General features: G+C 42.0%; 2 protein-coding genes across 3 annotated transcripts in view; both read right to left on the bottom strand.

Annotated features, from left to right (window-relative positions):
• Positions 1–1,166, bottom strand: part of gdpd5a (glycerophosphodiester phosphodiesterase domain containing 5a) — a 39,700-nt gene extending 38,534 nt beyond the window's left edge. Inside the window, exon 1 of the mRNA XM_024260604.2 lies at positions 957–1,166. The gene's annotated coding sequence lies outside the window, so the exon portion shown is untranslated. The remainder of the gene's footprint in view (positions 1–956) is intronic.
• A 3,012-nt stretch (positions 1,167–4,178) lies between these two features.
• The window catches only part of LOC112138056 (Down syndrome cell adhesion molecule homolog), a 107,731-nt gene continuing 89,416 nt past the window's right edge, over positions 4,179–22,493 (bottom strand). The window contains exons 12-33 of one of the 2 annotated variants that reach the window (XM_024260622.2): positions 22,065–22,261; positions 20,521–20,617; positions 20,306–20,434; positions 20,009–20,176; positions 18,845–18,915; positions 17,545–17,788; positions 15,606–15,752; positions 15,241–15,396; positions 15,000–15,133; positions 14,746–14,899; positions 14,059–14,176; positions 13,818–13,981; positions 13,633–13,731; positions 13,371–13,559; positions 12,075–12,365; positions 10,679–10,855; positions 10,571–10,601; positions 10,372–10,487; positions 7,820–7,978; positions 7,439–7,636; positions 7,040–7,342; positions 4,179–6,024 (exon numbers count right to left, since the gene is read on the bottom strand). In XM_024260622.2, coding sequence (XP_024116390.1) covers positions 5,645–6,024; positions 7,040–7,342; positions 7,439–7,636; positions 7,820–7,978; positions 10,372–10,487; positions 10,571–10,601; positions 10,679–10,855; positions 12,075–12,365; positions 13,371–13,559; positions 13,633–13,731; positions 13,818–13,981; positions 14,059–14,176; positions 14,746–14,899; positions 15,000–15,133; positions 15,241–15,396; positions 15,606–15,752; positions 17,545–17,788; positions 18,845–18,915; positions 20,009–20,176; positions 20,306–20,434; positions 20,521–20,617; positions 22,065–22,261 — 3,722 coding nt within the window. In that variant the 3' untranslated portion in view covers positions 4,179–5,644. The remainder of the gene's footprint in view (positions 6,025–7,039; positions 7,343–7,438; positions 7,637–7,819; positions 7,979–10,371; positions 10,488–10,570; positions 10,602–10,678; positions 10,856–12,074; positions 12,366–13,370; positions 13,560–13,632; positions 13,732–13,817; positions 13,982–14,058; positions 14,177–14,745; positions 14,900–14,999; positions 15,134–15,240; positions 15,397–15,605; positions 15,753–17,544; positions 17,789–18,844; positions 18,916–20,008; positions 20,177–20,305; positions 20,435–20,520; positions 20,618–22,064; positions 22,262–22,493) is intronic. The other variant, XM_024260623.2, reaches the window with a different exon arrangement.

Below are 22,493 nucleotides of genomic sequence, written 5' to 3'. Positions count from 1 at the left end.
GTTTTGAGGTTTAGCTATTTTTTTAACTACATACTAGCTGTTTTGGCAAACCTAAGATGTTTTTTAAGACTAATTTGGCATTTAGTTAATATTTTACCTGGCTTTCAGCCTGACCTTTTTTTAACTATCAGCATCTTCAACGGACACCTGGGTGAACGACCTTCACCCAGGTGTCCGAGGGGAGAAGCAATAAACTTATTTATGCAGCGTTTGTTTGCTTTGCTTCTGTTGTCATACATTTATTCTCATAATTCTCGAGTACAACTCCACTACTAACTGGCTTGGTTCTGATCTTTGTGGGTTTCTAGTCAGTACCTCACAGAAGCTCCCATGAACCTGAATGTCTGAAACAAAGCTGCCTCCCTTTTGGATGTTTAGCTGGCTTCTTATTGCAGAAGCTGCAGTTCACCTGAGAGGATTTTGTCCTTCCCTGAGCTTAGTGCCAGCTCCTGGAAGGAACCGGGCCCACATTGCTTGGTGGACCTGTCCTTAGAGTAGGAATGCTGCTTAGATGACAGTTCAATAATCCACTCAATCTCAGCAACCCAGTTCTGTATTTAACCTCATCAACCAAAACTGGTCTTCATGTCCGAAGCGCTCTTATCTGTTCTTTGTTCGTGCACTCACAGGAGCAGAAACAAAGCTGGAGAGATTAGACTGCAGTGAACAGGTGGTCAGCCGGACCTGCAGCTCCTGAAGAATGAAGTGATGACCAGAGGACTTTAAAGCAAATCTTACGGCTGGTTTTCCTGCTCTCCTCTTCAGATACGGTCATCTTAACATGAACAGCTGACAGGATGAGCTGTGATCCCAGAGAGATCTCTCTCCACAGACTCTCTTTATAGAACGTCCTAATAGGATTTTAGTGAAATGAAAAAGAAGAACCCCCCACCACCACCCCCACCCCCAGCAGACACTGATGATTCCGGATAACCAGAGGAAGAGCAAACACTCACCGCGCCTCCTCTCCCTCTTCAGCTCTGAAACAGACAGAAAGTCCAAAAAAGTCCCCGAGTTTTCTGAACGCTCGTGCCACGGGTCCCTTCAAAGCCTCTAAGCGGCGCGCGCGCTAAGACCTGTTGAGTGTGCGCGCACGCGCCTCACCTGCTGCCTGCGACTGTCACTAGAGTCACAGTGGGCGGAGCTAGTGTGAGCTGAGCATGCGCAGTTTGACTGCCAAACTGTTAGATAAATGTTATTTATTCATTATTTTTAGGGAATGAATTGAAACTTTATGGAGCTAAATTGGAGCCAATATTGTTTTTTAATCTAAATAAAACATTAAAAAATTACTGGTGTTTGACTCCCAAAAAATGTGAAATGTCCAAAACTTTTTGCTTAAACTTAATCATTTTCTGCTTCAAATGTTCTTTTTTTTAGGTTTCAAAACTCAAAGTTTCAAATACAAAACCTTTTTTCAGTTCAGTTTCAAATCTTGTTTTCCCACTTTCAACTCTTTTTTTCGTTTTCAAATCTGAAAATTTCTATTTCCAAACTTTTGGTCCCGTTGTGCCTCGTTGGGGCGGGGCTAACACGAAGGACCAATCAAAATCGATGAGGGCGGTAACTTCAGTCCCGGTGCGTTCACTGACTCTGAGAGCTTTGATAATTATGGCCAGAAAATGGCTGTTTAGTCTGTACTATCATAGTCTCGAGGTGTCCCAAGGTGAAAAAAGCAGAATTGCGATAAACTGTCTGTCCAGAATGTTGTTGCAGGTTTTAACTTTTTCTTTACAATATATACATTTTGGTAGTGTACAGGACTGTTATAGTTGTTTTTCTAAAAAGATGTTCATTTAACAAAACAAGTGTTTTTTATGCCAAATAAAACGGCCCTTTACACCCTTACTATGTTTATTTTAGAATAGCATAAAGTTTTGGACATTTTACCTTTTTTTTGCCAAATACCAATATTTTTGGCCCCTTTAGCTCCATAAGACTTTAGTTTGGGATGTGAGACCTTTCTGTCTCTTTGAATCAGCAGCAATTGGGGTTTGACTCAAAGACAAAGAGAATTCAGGCTCACAAAAGCTAAACCTGCAACTCTTTGTCTGTCAAATGAAAGCAAATATCTTCAGACACTCGTTTAGATCAGGGATGGACAAACTACAACCTGGGGGCCACATGTGGCCCGGTAAACCATTTAATCTGGCCCACAAAACTGGAATGAATTAAATTGATGATCCTTGTTATTATTTTTTTCCTTTGTGATTCTGGTGTCTACCTATAGGTGGTGCACTACAAATACATTGACCTTCGTTTAGATGCTGAAAGTTATTCTGCATTCATATAATTTTGGAACGTTTTGTTGTATTTCTGACATTTGTGGTGTTTTCCAAGAAGGACAATATTTTTCCCGATCATTCCAACATCGCATGAACGCAGCATTTCTGTCCACTGAGGAACATCAACCCATTGGTGCAACTGGCACTAAAATGAGATCAAAAGTCACAGTTTTTAAATGAAAACTCCAGAATATTTTGTTTTAGAACTCTACAAATTAATTTTCAATCTCAATTAAAGCATGTTTGTGTCCAGATTCTGAATTATTTCTTTATTTCTTTATTACCAAACACTCCACACATCTGCTCCTGGTCCGGCCCTTCTGCCAAATTTTAGAATTTTTTGTATGAGATCAACTAATGAAATCTGCAGGAGCTCATCCTGGGAGGAAGCTAGAGTGGATAAATGCTGACAGTAACATTTTTAATTCTTTTCATTCTTTTTACCCTTCCACTACCCAACCAAGACAAAATGTAAAATAAAAAAAGTTTTTTTCTTCTGCTTATGGCCCCAGGAGAGTAATAGACACCATTAATGTTTTCTATAAGTGCTCTACCATTAAATGAAGTTAAAGGTTTAATATTTCTGTTTTGTTATATATTCATGACTAAGAATTAATCCTTCTGATATTTGATAATTTTCCTACTTTGTTTTGATCCAAACATGATGTGAGTCCTTCAGAATCCAATCAGACTCTCTGAACGGAGAAAAATGATCTATAGCTGTAATACTTTTACTAAAGTGCACTTTATTTGTATCTAATCTTTTAATTTTTTATGTATTTTTAAAATATTTGCATAAATATTACTAAAAACTTTTAATATTTTGCATTACTCAACGATTTCTGCATGAGATTACGTAACACTCATCAGGAGAAAACTAAGAATATTTATCTGTGTGGGATTCTGTAGGTGATACTATATTAACATACTTTACAATAATTGCTCACTGTGGTAATGTGCAACAGTTTGACGCAAAGCTTATAAATAAATGTACCTTCTTTTTTTTTTTTTTTGACTGAAGGAAGGGACTTCAGATCATCCAGAAGATTACATGATTCCATCCAGGTGTGTCCTTCATGAGAGGAGAAGCTTGAGGTTTAGGAAGAGTGTGTGCTCGTGTGCAGATATGGAGAGAAAATAGACTCAGCCAAAATAGTGCACGTGTAATTCTTGATTCATGCATAACATGGGATTTGTGCGTGCGTAGTCCTTGATTTGTGTATAACTTTGAGTTTGTGCGTAACTTTGGATTTGTAATTCTTGGTCCATAACTCATTTAATACATTTTGTGCATTAGTACAAAAATTATAAAATTAAAAAAATGTGAAACTCAATTTACACGCTCAAATTAAAATGACAACAGCTTAGAAATAAAATACACACAAATCTTTAACAACTACGCACTAATAGCTTGTTTTGCAAACACAAAACCACATTTACGAGTGAGACATTTTGTGAGACTCATTTCAGGTCTCAGAGAAAGAAAAGATTTCTCAGGAAGTGATGCGTTTAAATGCTGCTCCTTGTGTGTGTAACAAGAGATTCATGCTTTTTTAAAAAAGATTTAGAGATCTGTGTGTAATTTATTTTAATTTGTTGTGATTTTAATTTGTATGTATAAATTGTATTTTGCATTTTTTCTAATTTCACAATTTTTTGCACTTTTGTATGAGTTACAAATCAAGAAGTGAGCGCACACAGATCTGGGTGAGTCTATGTTCGCTCCATATGCAGATGATCACGTGTTTTCCAAACGTTCTCCACTCTGAATGAACTTGCTTGTTAGGAGAAAAAGTGTAACCAGATTTTGTCTGACTTCAACTTCACCAGAAAGTGTGGACCGAGTCAGAACCGCTCGCACAGCTCCACCCCCCATCAAAGCCTCAGGAACACTTTGGGGAACATCCATTTTATTACTCACTTCTGGACCTTTGTGTTAGTTTGTCTTTATTCCAGCGCCACCGTGGTGAACACTCGTGAAAATAAAACGTGACATTGTTGTTGTTAAAATGCAGAATCAGAAAGAAGACAGTCAATCATAACCAACAGAACCAGGCCAGGGCAGACCAAAACAAACAAATCAACAAACAGAAAACACCTTCTGACACACTTTTCCGATATTTCCCACAGACATTAGTTTGGTTTCGGGAGGGGGGGTGGGGGGTTCTGCTGGATTGTCTCACGTTTTTTTTCCCTGTGGAGGAGCATCGCCGCCATGCAGCAACATCAGACCTACTGAGGAGGGTGAGAGCCCGGGTGAGAGCCCGGGTGAGAGCCCGGGTGAGAGCCCGGGTGAGAGCCCGGGTGAGAGCCCGGGTGAGAGCCCGGGTGAGAGCCCGGAGACTCGTCCTAGTGCACTGAGAGTGTGTGGGGGGGGAGGTCTGACACACTGGAGCCAGGCAGGCGTGATGTGCAACCCCCCCTCTTCTAGCTATTAAGATTGACCACCTGAATACAGCAGCAGGAGCGTGCCCTCCCTGTAAGCATACTCACAAACATATAGTTCTTCATGGTTACAGTATAGTCTTCATAAACGTTTCATATCTTTTTTCATATTGCACCATCAAGAATGGGACACAAAGATCAACAGAGACTCATTTTCCTAATTTAAAATCAGATATGTGCAAACATGACTAAGACTTTATTAACCAAACCAATTTTTCCCTGTAATACCCACAAATAAAAGTGATTTCTCTCTCATATATATATTTATCGTAGTAAGAATAATAAATCTTCACATTGGGTCATTTCAGAGACAGAATGCTGGACCGGGCCATCCAGCCGCCTTCAGAACCACAGTTGTCTTTCCTTGGTCAGTCCCCATGCATCCATAGGAAATAGATTTTTTGTATTTTTCCAAAAAAAGGTAACAATTTAAGAGCAGCTGGAAAGTTTCGATCTGCTGAGCCGTCCTTCCGAGCCTCAGAAGAATATTCCCAAGGAAAAATGACTCCAAAGCGTCATCGTCCTCTGCAGGAACCACAAATAAAAAACATGTCCGGCTTCTTATGAAAATATCGTCGTAACAGTAGATCATTCGGTGCTCGATGATGAATTATTAATTGCTGACAGCTAACAATTATTAACGGCTGATTATCTAGAAAGAATGAGGAATAAATAACGCTCCCTTGTTAGTTTGGCAAAGCTCCGATGAGGAAGTTTCTTCTGAGGAGAACAAAGAAGCAAAATAGACCAAAAAACTGTCAAAGGAATCTAAAATAAATAAAAGCAGATTAGTAAAAGGAGCCCGCCCCTGCTGGGGGGCACATATGTACACAACTGCGTGGTGAAAGTCAGTTTACTGCACTTGAGTGTTAAGTCCAGTGTCAGGGTGAGCGCGCCCCCCCGCGCTCCTGCTGTTATACCAGCGTGTAGGACTTGGCGTAGGGGTTGCTGCTCTGCTTTAGGTGTCCTCTGGAGTCCAGCAGGGACTCCTGGGAGGTGCTGAGCTTGGCGGCCTGGGCCAGCTCCGAGCCCTCCCTGTGGGGGAGCGTTGCCGCTGAGCCCGGCTGCCACTGGGCCACTGAGTCCCTGCTGGCCTGGGGGGCCTCTGTGGGTGTTGGGGGGGCCATGCGGGAGGGCCGCTTCAGGGAGCGGCTTTTCTGCGGCTCCAGACAGGTCTGACCCATCGCTGCTCTCTCCCCTCCCGCTGCCCCCCTGGACGACCCCGAGCAGGACATGCCTCTGTTCAACAGGAAGTCCATGCGCAGGTATGGAGGAAGGTGGACGAGCTCGCCCCCTGCAGGACGACAAACACACAGCACCGTCAGTGAAACAGAAAAGGTGACGAGTTCGGAGGGCGGCAGAGAATGAAACTGACTATAGGACAATAGGTCGGCAACCTTTAACAGTAAAAGAGCCATTTTAGCTAATTTTCTACTGATCCAAACCCAGAAGGAGCGCATAGTCTTACTTTAACCTTTAAGTAATTTGGGTTTGCATTCATGACCTTTTTTAAAAAATAATAAATATGAATAATTTTTATTTTTTTCACAACCAAAAGCAAAAAAATAAACCTAGCATCTCTTTAAAAATGTGGTGTTTTTTTTTAACTTAATTTCAAAATAAAAGACTCTGTATCAAACAGGATCATCTCAGTATAGCTCTGAGCAGCTATTAACCAACGTTGTGCAGCATCAGATAATATGTGCTTTTAACTCTTAAAGATCAAACTTTTTACCAAAGTTTTTCTTTACATATCAAATCTGTTCATTCTGGAGGTAGAGTTGAACAAACAAGACGTCTTCAGGTCAACAGGATGAAAACACCTACATAGTTTATCATCTATCTATGTGAACCTCAGACATCAGTTTAACTAAATTAAATAAATGCTAATTAAGAAATCCTTACTTTAAAAAATTGTTATTTTCCTTTTTTTAATTGTTTTTGTTCTATTCCCCTCTCTGTCCTCAGCAGTCTTACACTGCTGGGTTTTCCTGATTGTTTAATTTCTTTTCAGGCCTGATAGTGAAGACAATCGTCATCTCTCCTGATGGTCAGATGGTCAGGATGTGCACTTTTGTCACAAAATCAAAATATTGGTGGGAGCAGGATTGGAGCAGAGGTCAATCTGGTCCCTGATCTCACCTGTTACTAGTGTTACACTGAAGGAACAAAGACTGCAACAGAATGAAGGTAAACACAGATGGATCATTTGACAGATCTTAGTGGTTATTTTCGATCCACGGCGACTGTTAAGATGACATATGAGTGCTCATGAGCGCCCCGTGGGCTGCGGGACAGCCTGGCCTCACCCGGTCTGTGGGCCTTGGGCACAGCCATGTTCATGACCCGGCTGACGTCCTGAGGCTTGGGCGGAGAGGCGGTGAAGCGGCAGATGCCGGACTCGGACGGAGTGCTGGAGGTCAGGCTGTCGGTGTAGTCGTTGGTGCCGGCCGTCATCTGCTCCGAGGACGTGTCGGAGATGAAGCACTCTGTGATGGTGAACTTGGCGTGGCGGAGCTGCTCCTCCATCTTGGCGTGCTCGTAGGCTCTGGCCAGCTCCTCGTAGGTGGAGGAGGCGCTCTCTGTTGACACCATGCTGCTGCGCGCTCGGTCTGGACGGGGTTAGTACAGGGTTAGTGACAGGAGTTAGTCCGAGTTAGGAGCGGTGAGTGCGTGTGTGGCGGGTGTGTGGTGGGGGCGAGCCGCACCTGTGTCCTGAGATGGGCTCACGCTGTAGCTGTCACTCTCCTTGTCCACCGAGCCCGCCACTCTGGGGGTGGGCAGCCTCCAGTCAGTGCTGAGGGTGTGCGAGGAGACGGGAGGATGGGGACGGTTCAGGGTCCACTGGCTAGCATAACGGTTGCGGGCTGCAGGGCCGGCCTTCGCTGTGCGGCGGGCAGTAGGGTCTAAAGAGGAAATGAACAAGTTAGAGTGAGCAGCTAAGAATGACTTATCCTTTTCCAGGGTTTTCAGTTCCAAAAGACACAATCAATCTGATTATCACATATATTTTTCAGATTTCATCTAAAAATCATTGGATTGTGAAACTACAAAACTAGGAGTTATTTGAAATAAAAAAAGGTCCGTACTGGACTTACTGGTTCCTGGTCTGGCATCAGACACATCAACCAGTGGACCGGTGGCCTGGGACAGCGACTGGTAGTGGACGGTGTGGGTGACTGTGGACGACTTCTGCTTCTGCGTCTCCCCAAAGTCGTTGTCCGTCAGTAACACTGTGGAGCGGTCGTCTGCGGGACACAAACAGCAGCTCAGCTCTGCATCCAAATTCCACCCCTACTCACTAGATCACATGTCAAAGTCAGGCCCTTCGGATCATTTTATTTCATTGTTATTAATGGTCTGATGTTATCTTGGGCTCATTTCTGACTTCTATTATTTTGACAAAGTACTTTTTTATGGAGGGTAACATATTGAAAGTTATTTAAGGTGTTATGGTTTGGTGTTTTCCTTAATTGGTTTTGGTGTTGTTTTGTTGTGCTTATATTTTTGTCTGCTTTGTGCTTCTACAGAGTGAAGGAGGCGTGGCGTTTTCTAACCTTCAATAGCCTCTCCCTCCAACCTACCAGGTTGTTTCCCTTCCATTCGGTCCCTTCCTGGTTCCAGTAAAGCTGTCTGGGACATAACACCCTGCCTCCACTGCCAGTCTGCTTCCTTTTTTGTCATTTTGTTATTGTTGTGGAGCTAATAAACCTAATCAACCATCTCATCTGACTCTGGGATCTGTCTACTCACCCTGACATGAGGTTTAAGTTGATTTATTCTGGAATAATATTCCTGACTTTTTATTATTCATATAAATGTTAAAAAGTTATGGTTTTAAGAATTTAAAAATTGGGATTCTGCAAGATTTTTGGACTATTTTGGAATTTACTAGGATTTTTTTAGGCCATTTTGGCTAATATTTCAGCTACATGCTAGCTGTTTTGGCCAATTTAGGCTCTTTTCAAAACGTATTTTAGGCAGTTTTTGAGTTAGCCTAATATTTACATGCTAGCTGTTATGGCTAACCTAAGTTTTTTTTAGGCTAATTTGGAATTTAGCTAATTTTTAGCTGGTTTTCAGCTTCAGCATTTTCAGCTTCAGTGCTTTCAGCTATCAATTTCAGCCTGTTCAGCTATCCGCACTAGCATCTTCAGTGGATAAATTCAGCTTACAGCATTCACACTAGTATTATCAGGTAATGCTATATATCTAGTTCATAATTGGGTTGAGAACTTACGGTTTTAAAGTTTTAAACATTTAGTTTTAGAGTTTTCAATAAATGTTTATCCTGTTCGGCCCGTGATCTAAGGTGTCTTTTGGATTCTGGCACTGCACTATATAGTTTGTTTGCCATTTTCTACCTCTGTCCGAATCTACAATTACAAAATCAAGTGCTATAGAAATTTCCCAGAAGTCTTTGTGAAAAACTAGTGTGCATCAATGCTTATTACATTAGTGAATATAGACCATAATGCATTGCGGTCAAACAATTTCAATCAACATGTTATTGAATTAAAATACAAAAGAAATATCAGGTGAAAGTCACAGATTTCTTTGGGCCACATATGAACAGTTTCTGTTGATAGAGGAACATCCCAGACCTCACAGCTCCATGATGTGACCTTTCTTATGTGGCTTCATTCTGGCTGTGTTGATTTAGATACCAGGCAGCCCAAAAAAAGAAGAATTTCTCTCCTAAGAGCACTGCTGTCTATTTGACATTTTTCCTGAAATTATGTTTTTTTTTTTCAGGTTTTACTTTTTTCTCATTTTCTTTGTTGTGTTTGTGAAAAATAACTGTTTTTTTGGGGGGGAGAAGTTTGATCCAGCTGGATTTCACGTCGGCTTGACTGGAATCTGCTCACAGGTGGGGGCGTGTCTGTCATTTCTGAACTGCTCGTCTGTTGTAACGGCAGTGGGCGGGACTTTCACGGTGAACCGCAGAGTTTCTGCAATTTTTAGACAACATCGATGCTCGCTGTTGTAGAAAAAATAATCTCAGTCCCCATCCCAAAACAGCATAATGCTCGGTTTCCTCTGGATTTCTAATAGCAGACAGCTCTGTGTCGCTCCGCCCACCAAAGCACGAGCGCTGCTGCTGCATTACAGCTGTCAGCGTTCGTACTCTGCCTTATTTATTAAAATAGAAGATCACCTTTGTCCAAAAACTTCAAATAAATGTCATATTATCTCTTTATTTAATAAAATCTCAATCACAGAATGTAAAAAAAGTTGAAGTTTATTTTAGATTAAGTTATATTACGATGATCTCACAGCTTCACTGCAGGATGCCTGAGAGTGTTCATAAATAATTATGCTTTATTTCTAATCGATTAATCAAGTGCGTTAATGCGTTAACTGTCACTGTCCTCGTTTAAATGTAATTTTCAAATAAACCATCCACATTTTCAACATCAGTCATAAATAAACGTCATAAAATGTTTGTATTGACTCGATTTTCACTTCATGAAATCGAACATGTCATATTCGGCGTTTGGAAAAACGAAAAAAAAGTAGTGAGCGTGGCGTCTGAATTACTTTTAAAATCCAGGACACTATATAGTCCTGCACTATATTTTATTAGAGTGGTTAGGAATCGGGGCGCTGACACGGCGCTCAGCTCGCTCCTTCAGCTCACCAACGGTCTCCATGGTGTCCCGCTCCTCGATGAGGAGCTGCGCTCTGGGAATGTCGATGTGCATGCGCAGCGTCTGCTGCTGCTTGTTGATCGGCTCTGCTGGACGTGTGTTTTTACTGGGGGGAGGGGACAAAAGCAAAAACATTTTTGAGAGGATTTTCATAAACTCCGCCCATTCTAGACAGGTAGCGCTGCTTACCTCATGAGCATCTCGGCCAAGCTTTTAGCATCTGAACAAAGACAGAAATGTGTTTATCAGCAAAATGCAAACGAGAGCCCCATGAGGAACCTGAACCCCCCATCTCACCGCGCAGCCTCTTCAGCCTCTGCTCCCTCCTCCTGCGCCTCAGCATCAGCAGCCCGATGAAGACTACCACCATGCCCACCAGCACGCAGGAGATGGTTACCATCATTTTCAAACCTTCGCCTCCACCGGGGTTTTCCTTACTGACATTTGGCGCCTTCACTAGGGGAGCGATGGTGCCTGTGGGGGAGGGGGGGGGTCATGTGACAGCATTACCTCAGAGGTGTGTGAGGATGGTGTGAAGCTTTGAGTCTGAACTGAAGTAGCACACAGCAGTTCAGACTAGAAGAGTTGCATTGCCTGCGATAATGCTAGAGTGAATGCTTTTTGCTGAAAGTAGTCACAGAAGATGCTAAAACTTTTTGCTGAAAATGGTGATGCAAATGACTTTAATTGATAAAGGGATTTGCTGAAAATGCAAAAGATATTTGCAAAATGTTACATTTGCTAAAAGACTGGAAATTTTGTTAAAGACCAATGAAAGAGTGCTGAAGTTGACCTACATTTCTGAAAAATTTGCAGTAAAATTGCAAAAAAAAACCCTAATACACGCCAATTTTGCAAAAAATATATTTTGTGTTGCTTAAATGTTAGCTTAACTCCAAATTAGCCCCAAAAACCTTAGTAGATGCCAAATTAGCCAAAAAGCTAGCTTATTGCTTAAATACTAGCTAAACTCAGAAAAGCCTAAAATTCCTCAGTTTGTTAAAAACATTAGCCTGTTGCTAAAATCTAGCTAAACTCTAAAATAACCTATAAAAACCTCAGTAGATAACAAATTAGGCAGAAAAGTTAGGTATAAATAGATTTAGAATATTATGTAAACTCTAAATTTTTGGAAAATTACTATAAAAGATACAAACATAGCCCATGATTATATTTAAAGACTTGTTGCTAATCTACTTAAAATGTAGAAATTTGAAGACTTTCTCATTCATTTCCTGTGGGGCATATTTTGCTCAATATTTTAAAATCTATAAAGTTTAAGAATACCAAAAGTACAAGCAGTAATCTCCTGAAAAAGCTGAACGTTTTGATACAAAGATTGCTGAAATCGCTGAAAGTGTGGTTGAGTATTTACATGCCGAAAAACGTAAAGAAAGGAGCAGAGAATCACTATAGAATGAATGCTTAGTAAACATTCACACAATAATTATTGAACAACAGCTTTGACCTAAAAAATGGAATATAATAAATGTTTTGGAAACATTCTGCTAAACTTGGATGTGTCTGCACTTCCTGTTTTTAAAGAACAGTCCTGGTGTTGTGAGTAAAACATGAGCAGCTCATATTCTTCCTCACCTACACAAACGTCACTTCCTGCTTCCTGCACTTCTTTAGAATCGTTGTCCTTCATGTGTTTTTGTGTAACTGAGGGGTTTTAAACAAATGAACTCACTGCCGTCGTAGCTGAGGGTGGCAAACTTGACTCTCTTCTCCGCGTAGCCAGCGCTGTTGTAGACCTTCATCTGGAGCTCATACCACGTGGCCTCCTGAAGGTCATACAGGATGTAGCTCTTGGTGAGGGAGGTGCGCTGAGCCGTGGTCCAGGTGGGTGAGTCAGCAGCTCGGTACTCCAGTGTGAAGGAAGTTATTGGACATCCGCCGTTGTTCCAGCCGCTGAGGTTGAGCTTGACTCTGGTGGCGTTGATGCTGGTGAAGAGCTCCTGCTCCTTAGAGTACTGAGGTTCTGTGTGGGAGGAGACAGGTTGGAATCATGTGAGAATGAAATTATCGGACACAAATAAACTAAAGCTTTAGATCACACAAAACTTTTTACATCCCAGAAACACAACGAGTTTGAAAATAAGCGGATGATGCATCTGTCAGTCCGTAGCAACAAAAAATAATGAAAAACATAAACGGCGAGGAATATCAGAGTTCTGCAGCCGGACAGTTTTGAGATAGATGGAATCTCAGATGAGGAAAATGAAGATGTTAGAGGATATATTTATCTATAAGAGGTGAATTCACAAGTGTAGCAGAGAAAGGAGAATTAGGCCCGACCATGGGACTGAACTCTTTCAAATCTGCTCCTGATCCAACGCAATTTATCCCCAATGCAGTCACTCTGCTTAATTTTCAATAGCTCTTAAATTGTATGCATGTGGATGGTGAATTATGTGATTTTTAGGATCTCTATGACTTTTGATTTTCTATATATTTATTAACTTTTTAGCTTTTTTAACTTTTATCAATTGAATCAATTTTATTGTCTTATGCCGTGTTGAAAGATGAATTTCTGTTCATTGAACAGACAATAAAGTCTATCTATCTATCTATCTATCTATCTATCTATCTATCTATCTATCTATCTATCTATCTATCTATCTATCTATCTATCTATCTATTTGAATAAAGGAATACTCATTCTTTTACATTTATCCTCTGTCATTACAAAATTCTGTTTGAACATATTAAAAAAAACAACAAAAACCTGATTTTTATGGAGCTGGTCTTTAACTATTCATTAGTTAATCTGCTCTGATGCTCAATTTTTACTTCATGCCATCGGCGTAAAATGTGCATTAATGAAGATTGTTCAGTTTCTCACAAAGGATCTTTAGCCCAGATCTGATTCTGACAGCAAATAGTGCAACTGAACAAAGAACTATTGAGGAACCTTCATGGTCCGTCTCAAGAGAGGGTATGAAGGGAATCTTTAGTGCTTTTTACTTAAAAAAAATGCTCCTACCTTTCCCATGAGTCTTTGCTTCAATGATCTCACTGATCCGGCCCGGCCCAACTGCATTCTGGGCGGTGAGGGTGAATTTGTACCAGGTGCCACACTTGAGGTTTTCCAGGCGATAGGAGCGCTCACTGGGGCTGATGGCGAAATTCCCCCACTGCTCACTGTTGTCCTCGGAGTACTGCAGGATGTAGCCTGGAGCAGAACAGCACCAGAATATCAGCCTCCAGACCACACCAGGACATGACAGAGCTGAACTCGGACTGACCTCTGATGGAGCTGCCACCGTTGTCTCCGGGTATCCAGGACAGGGTGATGGATGTGGTGGTGGTCTTGGTCACAGTGAGGCGAGGTTGGTCAGGAGGGACTAGTTAACCAGAAATGATTCATGTTATTTACTTTAGCAGGTGGATAACTGTAGGATCCGATTAGGTACAATTCCTCTAACTCTACCTTGAACCTGCAGATTGAGGACAATTTTATCCAAGCCGAAGCTGTTACTGGCCCCACAGGTATAGTTCCCAGAATCCTCTGCTTTTACCGTGCGGATGACGAGACTACCGTTTCCATGGACGCTGCGTCGGCTGTCAATCACAACTGGTGCAGGGCTCTCATTGCTGCAGAGGAGAGCGAGTTCACCTGCGTTAACCTGGAATCCAGATTGCTGTCGCGGCTGTGATGCAGTTTGACTCACATGTCTTTGAGCCACTTGATGGTTGGTGATGGATCTCCAACAGCTTTGCAGGGCAGGACGATGTCTCGCATCCAGGGCGTGGTTACTGTCCGGTTGAAGGTCAGGATCCGAGCTGGAGCTGGAGAACACAGACGGGTCATCATGAGGGACGATATGTGTCTGCATCCATCCATCCATCCGACTATCGGTCTGTCCATCCATCCATCCATCCATCCATCCATCCATCCATCCATCTATCCATCCATCCGACTATTCATCCATCCATCCGACTATTCATCCATCCATCCGACTATCCATCCATCCAATCAGTCAGTCATCCATCTTCAGAACTCAACACCTTGTCCAGGGTGTACCTGCACTAGTTGGTATAGGCTCCAGCAGCCCTATGACTTTGAAAGGGATTTAGCAAGTTCTGAAGATGGATGGATGTCTTTGATTATTGAATAATTTCAGAGTTTAACCCTTGAGCTACTTTTCTCCTTCAGAATTACTTTGATCGTCTTAACGGTTGAAAAGTTACAGTATGTTAAATGTTTTGCATTAAAGGGTTAATGGAGGATATTTGAGAAGTATTAAATCTCATTACAAAATAGACACAAAAAGACTCAATGAAAACAACCAGAACATTCAATCAGCTCTCTGATAACTCCCTTTGATCCACAAAGCTGTGAAGGAAGCCCCGCCCACCTTCAGCCATGGGTTTAACAGTGATGACCTCGCTGGCGTTTCCACGGCCTGCCGCCGTCACGGCCACCACCCAGATGCTGTACTGCCTGTTCCGGCTCAGGTTGGGGATGCGGTAGAAGAAGACGTCCGGTGCCGCCTCGAACTCGCTGCTCACCTGGATCAATAAAAGAGTTTTGTAACAGGGATTTTTTTTTCTAATTTGTGCTGAGTTAAACGTCTGTCATTCTCTGATGTAAAGGGTGTTTGCTGTTTACCGTGGGGTGGGGGTTGGAGCAGAAAACCGTATATTTCCTGATGATGCCGTTGACTTTGGAAGGAGGAAGCCAGGACACGAACACCACAGAGTTGGAGGCAGCGGCCGCCTTCACCCCTGCTGGAGGTCCAGGAACTGACAACACAAGAAGGAACACTGTCACAGACGGGAAACCAGATCGTCCTTTTCGGACTCTTTTCACTCATTTCAGACGTATGTTTTCCAAAAGCGAATCTTTCTACCGTCTTCTTTGGTGCGGGTGTAAATCTGTTCACTGCGGACTCCGTCCCCCGCTCTGGTGAAGGCCAACACCTGGATGCTGTAGTTGGTGTATTTCTCCAAGCCGTCCAGTTCCAGAGAGGGCTTTGACGTGGTGACGTTCCTAATTTCTCCCAGCTCTGAGCGGCAGAATGAAAAGATGTGGGGATGAAAACCTTTACAGACTTCCTGTTTCTGATCATCCGGACGTCAGAGGAGATTCGTTGATCTCAGGATTTGTGGAGAACATTCTGATGTCTCAACAAGAGTTCTACCAGAAAAGGCATTTTGAAAGACCAAACAGGTCCTAATGATCTGAGAACTGTTATCTGAACAGAACGTGTCCCACCTCCATCGGGCAGGTTGGCCCAGTAGATGACCCTGAAGCCCAGTAGGTTTCCGTTCAGAGCGTCTTTGGGAGGGGTCAGCCACGAGAGGGAGACGATCTCTGGAGATGTTGCAACAGCCTGGACGTTCTCCGGGGGTCGACTGGGCACTGAGGAGGAGCGGGCAACGTCAGTCTCACACGGCAATACCTCTGACCACCACTAGGTGGTGACGTATGCTCATAGATCTTTTGTCCACTCAGACAGGATGCAGATTCAATCCATATCGTTTCAGAAACACATTTAAGGAAGCAAACTGTGTTTTGATTATGTGGTATGTGCTAGAAGTAAAAAAAAAATAGTGTTCTTAAGCATTATAAAGCACTAATAAAAAGAACACAAACAGCAAAGTAAATAAAAACCACATGTAAACAAGATAAACAAGATAAAGGAAAATAGTTGAGACGTATGGAGTAAAACTTCCACCAAAAGTCAAACTCCACGTGCACAGTGAACGTTGGAATTTGCATAAAATACAATTATACAGTTTTATACATTCACAATTATTCACTTTACACATCCTAAAACCAAAACAAAAAAACATAAACATGAAGAGGAAATATCTCTTTTTTAAAATATGAAATAGTTTATAACTTGTGACAGAGCTTTGGTTGACTTCCTTTCAAAACAAAAGACATCCTAAGATCATGTCAATGCACCAAACGCAGTGGGAAGTGTAAAGTCATCAATGATTAATGAATTAACTGTTTCTTTTCCTGTTTGTGGAGCATTTCAGCAAAACAAATTCATAAAGATAACCAACAAAAACTAAATCAGAGCTAATCAAGTGACCCCTAGCGTATATTAAAACCACGAGAAACGCATTAAATCCTTGAATTTGTTCAAAAATAAAAAATCTACTTTTTAATCCAGTGGATTATAATTTAATTTATCTTTAATTCTGACAGTGACTTGTTTTTTGTGATAAATGAAGCTCAAAATTAAGTCCAAATGAGTCAGTATGATGTTGATAAACTGCAAAGGATTGGTGGAGAATTACGGATACCGTTGTCAGGATCCTCAATGAATAATTCATACGTCGTTCAACTGTTAGTGAATGAGTTAAATAAAGTTTAAGTTCATTGACTTTTTTTATCTTTACTACTTACTTTTTGCTTTATAGTAATGTTTTAAATGTTTTGAATACATTTTCTTTGCCCAAAGAGCCACAATGGAAGGGTAACAGAGCCGCATGTGGCTCTGGAGCCGCAAGTTGCAGCCCCTGCATTGAAGTATTAGAATGAAAACGGAGCAAATAGATATAGAACATTCAAATTAAATATCGAAGCCAGCGAGGCTAAGTGGGCCCATTTGGTTTAGAAGTGGACAGAAAATGTGGCCGAGATCGGGTTTGTCCGGTTTCTGTCGTGGCAGCACCTGCGTTTGCCCACATTGGCTTAAGTGGGGCCCACATTTTCTTCCCCCATTTTAAACCAAATGAGGCCCACTTGGCTTTGCTGGCTGTGATTTTTAGGTTTCTGACACTAAACTACTTCTCTGTAGTCCTTCACGAGCACAAGAAAAACTCCATGAGCCTCTGTGGAGCCAGAATTGTGCCGTGGAACATTCAATGCGCCGTGGAGTTTGATATACGCCCGTGGGGCACTTTGGGTGGAAATTTCACTCTGTAGTGATGCAGCAACTTTCATGCAGATGTAGTTTTACCCTCTACATTTAATGCTCAAGAATCAAGCGGTGGAACTTTTTAACCATTACTTAAAATCTAAAACAAACAGGAAGTCATTGCAGGAACCAGGAAGTGCAGTTCTGTGTTCCACGAGAGGACAGAGCTGCAGCAGACCTCAGCTGAAATCTCCAATAGAAATGGGTCCACTGGTTGACACGATGACTGTGGAGCACCAAAGGCTGCAAACTCTGAGCAGAGCGAGGCGTTCTACTCACCATCCTCCAGCGTGGTAGCGGCCACCTCAGTGGATGACGGCCCCGTCCCGGCGCTGTTGCTGGCCTGCACCACCACGCCGTACTGGGTGAACTTCTTCAGGTTATCCAGGACCAGACTCTCTGCGTTGTCCCCTGTGGTTTCCACGCTGATCACGCTGAACTGGTAGTTTCCACCGGAGCTGAACTCCCTGTAGCCCACCTGGTATCCTCTGATGGCTCCGTTTTGGAGGTGCTTCTTGGGCGGCTAGAACAGGAACCACACAGGACGGTTATGACAGCCGAGGCGGTTCCTCCAGCTCCACAGAGGTCAGTTTAGGTCACAACAAGAACACTTTGCATTTGAGAAGCTACTCTTGAACAAACCTACTGCTTCACAGCATATACACCTCAGTACACGGGACAGTTGATAGTGCCACGTAGACATGGTGTTCTGAAACAAACAGCCTTCTAGTGGAAATTCAAACTTGTCTGAATTCAGTCTGATGTCCCTCTAGGAGATGTTGACGCCTTTGCTGCTGTGTGGCCAAGACTTCTCTACAAATCATCTGTAAACATTCACAGGGGGAGCAAAGGCTCCACTGCATCTCTACAATCTCTACATCTACAAAAAGTGTAGGGAAGACATCAAAAATGGTCAAACCATACATAAATTAAAACTATTCGCTTAGGGTGATATAATTAATAAATAACTAATAAAATTCTTTGATTTTTATATGTACATATGTGAGTTAGTGTGTATATTGTTTACATTTAAATGTAAACTGCTGTGGTTCAGAGAACACCCACGCGAAGAAAAGCGATTCTCAGTGCGACACGGTTTACCCTCCCAACGAAGAACTTTATGTCTCTCCTCATGGAGGGATGGGTTTAAAAATATGTATTCCCAATACACTTGCACTAAAAATGCCCCTTCAAATGGAGGGAAATGGAGAAGGGAAGATGTCGGAATGGGCCTTAAACCGGCACGATAAGAGATCAGGAAATGAACCGCTATATCGTGCCACGTCTGGGTAAGATGCAGTTTAGTTCTCCTCCAACTACATTACTGATAAGTTACTATAAAAATGATCAGGTGTGAAAAAGATATAAATTCATCAAAAAGAAGACATGGAGTGCCGAGCTTTCAAGGAAATATTGACAAAACATAAGCAAAGCTACAGATAAGTTGACCAAAGGTTATTTTGCTGCTATGTTACTGGTCCAGCCCACTTCAACCAAACTGAGTTTGATACCCCTGTTCTATTGTCTATTACAAGAGCAGCCTCCTGTCCTCAAAAACACAGAGGAGACCTCCACTTACCCTCCATGTGACTCGAAGGCTCTGAGAGGAGAGGGCTTCCAGCTGGACGTCCTGAGGAGGTCCGTCAGGAGCTGAGATCAGATCAACACAAGCATCTCATTACAGATTCACAGCAGTCTAAATGTCTGTGTGGAGCTGTTACAGCTTTACTGCTACACCAGGGCTCTGCAACCTGCGGCTCCACAGCCAGACGTGGCTCTTTCACCCCCCCACTAGGGCTCTTAGGTTAAAGAAAAACACAACTTTTTAAAAATGTAACTGCGAAAAGTAAGTGGTAAAGTAAAAACAAAAATAAAACTTAATGCAGCTTATTTACAGACAGTTGACGGACATTAGGTATCAGAAGCTTTTTGACAAATTTTCTATTTTTAAATAAATACAAGAATTTTAAGTGTTTTTTTTTTAAATCACTGAATTACCTCAGAATAACAGGTAATTAGATTTGCACATTATTGTCATTTTGTTTATAGTTATCATAATAGTAACATTAATAGAAAAAAATACTCAGTTTTCTTCAAAAAAGACTCTGTGGTTCCTGCTGGGATGTTGAAGTGAGAAATTGACCCAAATGGCTCTTTAAGAGCAGAAGGTTGCAGACCCCTGAGCTAGGCCAAAGACTTAAGACCACCAGGAGAAACAGAAGAATCTTGTTTCTTCATCACTATCATCATCATGATTACAGTTGTCATCTTTCTTCACCAAAAGTCACCAAATAACACAGAGATTCATCTCTGAGCTTTTCATTTAATATTCACACACAAGGTAGTGAAGTCGACATATCGACGACATCAGGTGGACGTTTTTAGGATTTGTCATTGTGTTATATCCAATTCCCAATCTGATTTTGGAACTGAACTCCACTGATGCTCAGAAACTGAACATTTCTCAGTTCATCTCTACTGAAGGGTCTTAATTTCTTTGGAAATAAAAGTGATCAGAAAAGATGAAGACATTTTAGAGGACAGTGTGTTTTTGAAGATGGGACGGCGTTGATTGGACTGGGGCAGAGGCTGTTATGGGGGTCCAGCCTTACAGTGTGACATTTACTTCTATTTGAGAGGCTCGGCCTTTATCAGAATGTGTTTAATAATGCAGAAGACCTCCGCTCTGCTCTGGATCGGTCCTGATGCTGACGGGTCCTCGCCAGAGACTAGCCGGTCTCACCTGCTTCGTCTGTGGTGATGGTGAGCTCGTTGCTGGCTTCGCTCTTGCCGATGAGATTCTTGGCAAACATGCGGATGTTGTAGGTGGAGGAGGGGTGCAGGTCGATGATGGTGGCCTGGTTGAGCTGAGGGGAAACATCTTTGGTCTTCTGAGCTGTCTCCCAGGAGGCTGAGCAGAAAGCAGAAGTGTTTACTGAGGTCTCTCCGACCGACAGGGAGAATCAAATGATCATCACAGAAAGCAGGTATCCCATAATGCATCTCATCTCTGGTTATCTCTGAAGGAGCTCTCTTGTACCTGATTTGTTCTTGCTCTCGATGTCAAAGCCTGTGATCGGGCTGTTGCCATCGAAACCCATGGTCCAGCGCAGAGCAATGGTCCTGTCCTTCACCTCTCGGATCTCCACCTCTGGAGGGTCTGGAGGCTCTTTGAGACGCAGAGCCGGTCAGCACACGGTTACAGGCATGGCAGCTTTGCTGCACAGGAGGAAAGCTCATGAGCTGCGGCTCTACCTTGAACTGTGAGCTGGATGATTCCTCGGTCTTCGCCGTACGAGTTGATGGCGTGGCAGGAGAAGAAGCCCGAGTCATCCCTCACTGTGGGCATGATCTGGCAGAAGCAGAGGGACAGTTGTTCAGATTCTGAACTCCTGTGTGTATTCTGCATGTTCAGATTTAGACTGTCAGCTCTGAGTAGCTCAGCTCTGCCTCTAGCTTCCATACGGCTGTTGTGTGAGCTAAAATCTACACATCACACAAAGTGATCTGGAGGAGGAACTTTTATAAATTCTCACACTGAAAAAAGGAGAAATGCAAGCGATTCTTTTAAGTCACATATGTTAAAGTCAAGGCCCAGGGGCCGGATCTGGCCCTCTGGGTAATTCTATCCAGCCCTCCGAATCATTTTATTTTATTGTTATTAATGACCTGATGTTATCTTGCACTTATTTCTAACTCGTATAATTTTGATAAAATATATTTTCATGGAGAGTAAAATATTGAAAGTTACTTAAGGTTTAAATTGATTTATTCTGGAATAATATTCCTGCCTTCTTATTATTCATAATTATGTTAAAAAGTTACAGTTTTAAAGTTTTAAAAATTGGCATTCTTCTAGCTTTTTGGGCTATTTTGGCATTTACTAAGATTTTTTTAAGCTATTTTGGAGTTTAGCTAATATTTCAGCTACATGCTAGCTGTTTTGGCTAATTTAGTCTTTTTTCTGTTTTTTTAGGATATTTTGAAGTTTAGCATTTTTTTAGCTAGATGATAGCTGTTTTGGCTACTTTGTGCTTTTATTTTTAATTTTTTAATGTGTTTGGAGTTTTGGCTGATTTAGGCATTTTTTAGCTATGGTACTTTTTTCAGTTGCTTGCTAGATGTTGTGGCTAATTCATGCTTTTTTCCGTTTTTTATGATATTTTGGAGCTTAGCTATTTTTTCAGCTACATGCAAGGTGTTTTGATTAATTTTGACTTTTTTCTTAGTTTTTCTGCTGTTTTGAGCTGTTTTGGCTAATTTAGGCTTTTTTGTAGTTTCTTTTTTGTCTGTTTTGAAGTTTAGCTTTTTTTCAACTACATGCTAGCTGTTTTGACTAATATTAGCTATTTATCTAATATTTTTGCATTTTCAGCTATCAGCTTCAGTGATTTCAGTTATCAGTTTGTGGATTTTTAGCGGTCAGTTTCAGCATCTTCAGCGGCCAAATTCAGCTTACAGCATTCACACTAGTATTATCGCAGGTAATGCTATATATCCAGTTCATAATTATGTTAAAGTTACAGTTTTTATGTTTTAAAAATGTAGTTTCAATAAATGTTTATCCTGTTCGTCCCGCGACCTAAGGTGTGTTTTGGGTTTTGGCCTCTTGTGTGATTGAGTTTGACACCTCTGCTTTAAGTCATTCCTTTATGTTGCATTTTTTGTAAGGGATTAAACAAACTGTTACTAAGTAACTGAGTGAGAAATCCTTTCCAACTTCCCCTCAGTGACCCTGCAAAGATGCTGTGGTCTTGCCCAGAGTTGTTCCAACAGAGGTTAAAAGCTCCTCCCCTCACCTGCAGGGTGGAGACGACCTCATCGCCCGCCTCCTTGACAGATACCACATAGCGACTGGTCTCGGGGTTGATGATGCGCTCCTCCTTCTCCCAGCGCACCATGATGGGCTTCTCTCCGTGGGCAGTGCAGCTCATCTTCTTCTCCTCTCCCTGCGTTGCCAGCGTGGTGTTGGGGTACGACGTGATCATGGCGGGGACTGGGGGAGCACAAAGAAGAGCGTCACAGAGGAAAACAGGTCCAACATGGAATCTGAGAGACTTTCTAACCAATGTAGACATTTATGAACTTTATAAGGTTCAGGGTTTCTGTTTTACCGCAGCAATCTACAGTGAAAGTCTACTGATCATCAGGTGAATTTAACAATCCAGATTTGATTCTAATTATTTGAGCTTTTTATGTATTCCAAACAAATGGACAATATACAGTTA

The sequence above is a fragment of the Oryzias melastigma genome, linkage group LG14, assembly GCF_002922805.2.
Source record: "Oryzias melastigma strain HK-1 linkage group LG14, ASM292280v2, whole genome shotgun sequence".
In the NCBI taxonomy this organism is placed as follows: domain Eukaryota; kingdom Metazoa; phylum Chordata; class Actinopteri; order Beloniformes; family Adrianichthyidae; genus Oryzias; species Oryzias melastigma.
The sequence above is the reverse complement of the archived record's forward strand: the minus strand, read 5'-3'. Positions and strand labels throughout refer to the sequence as shown.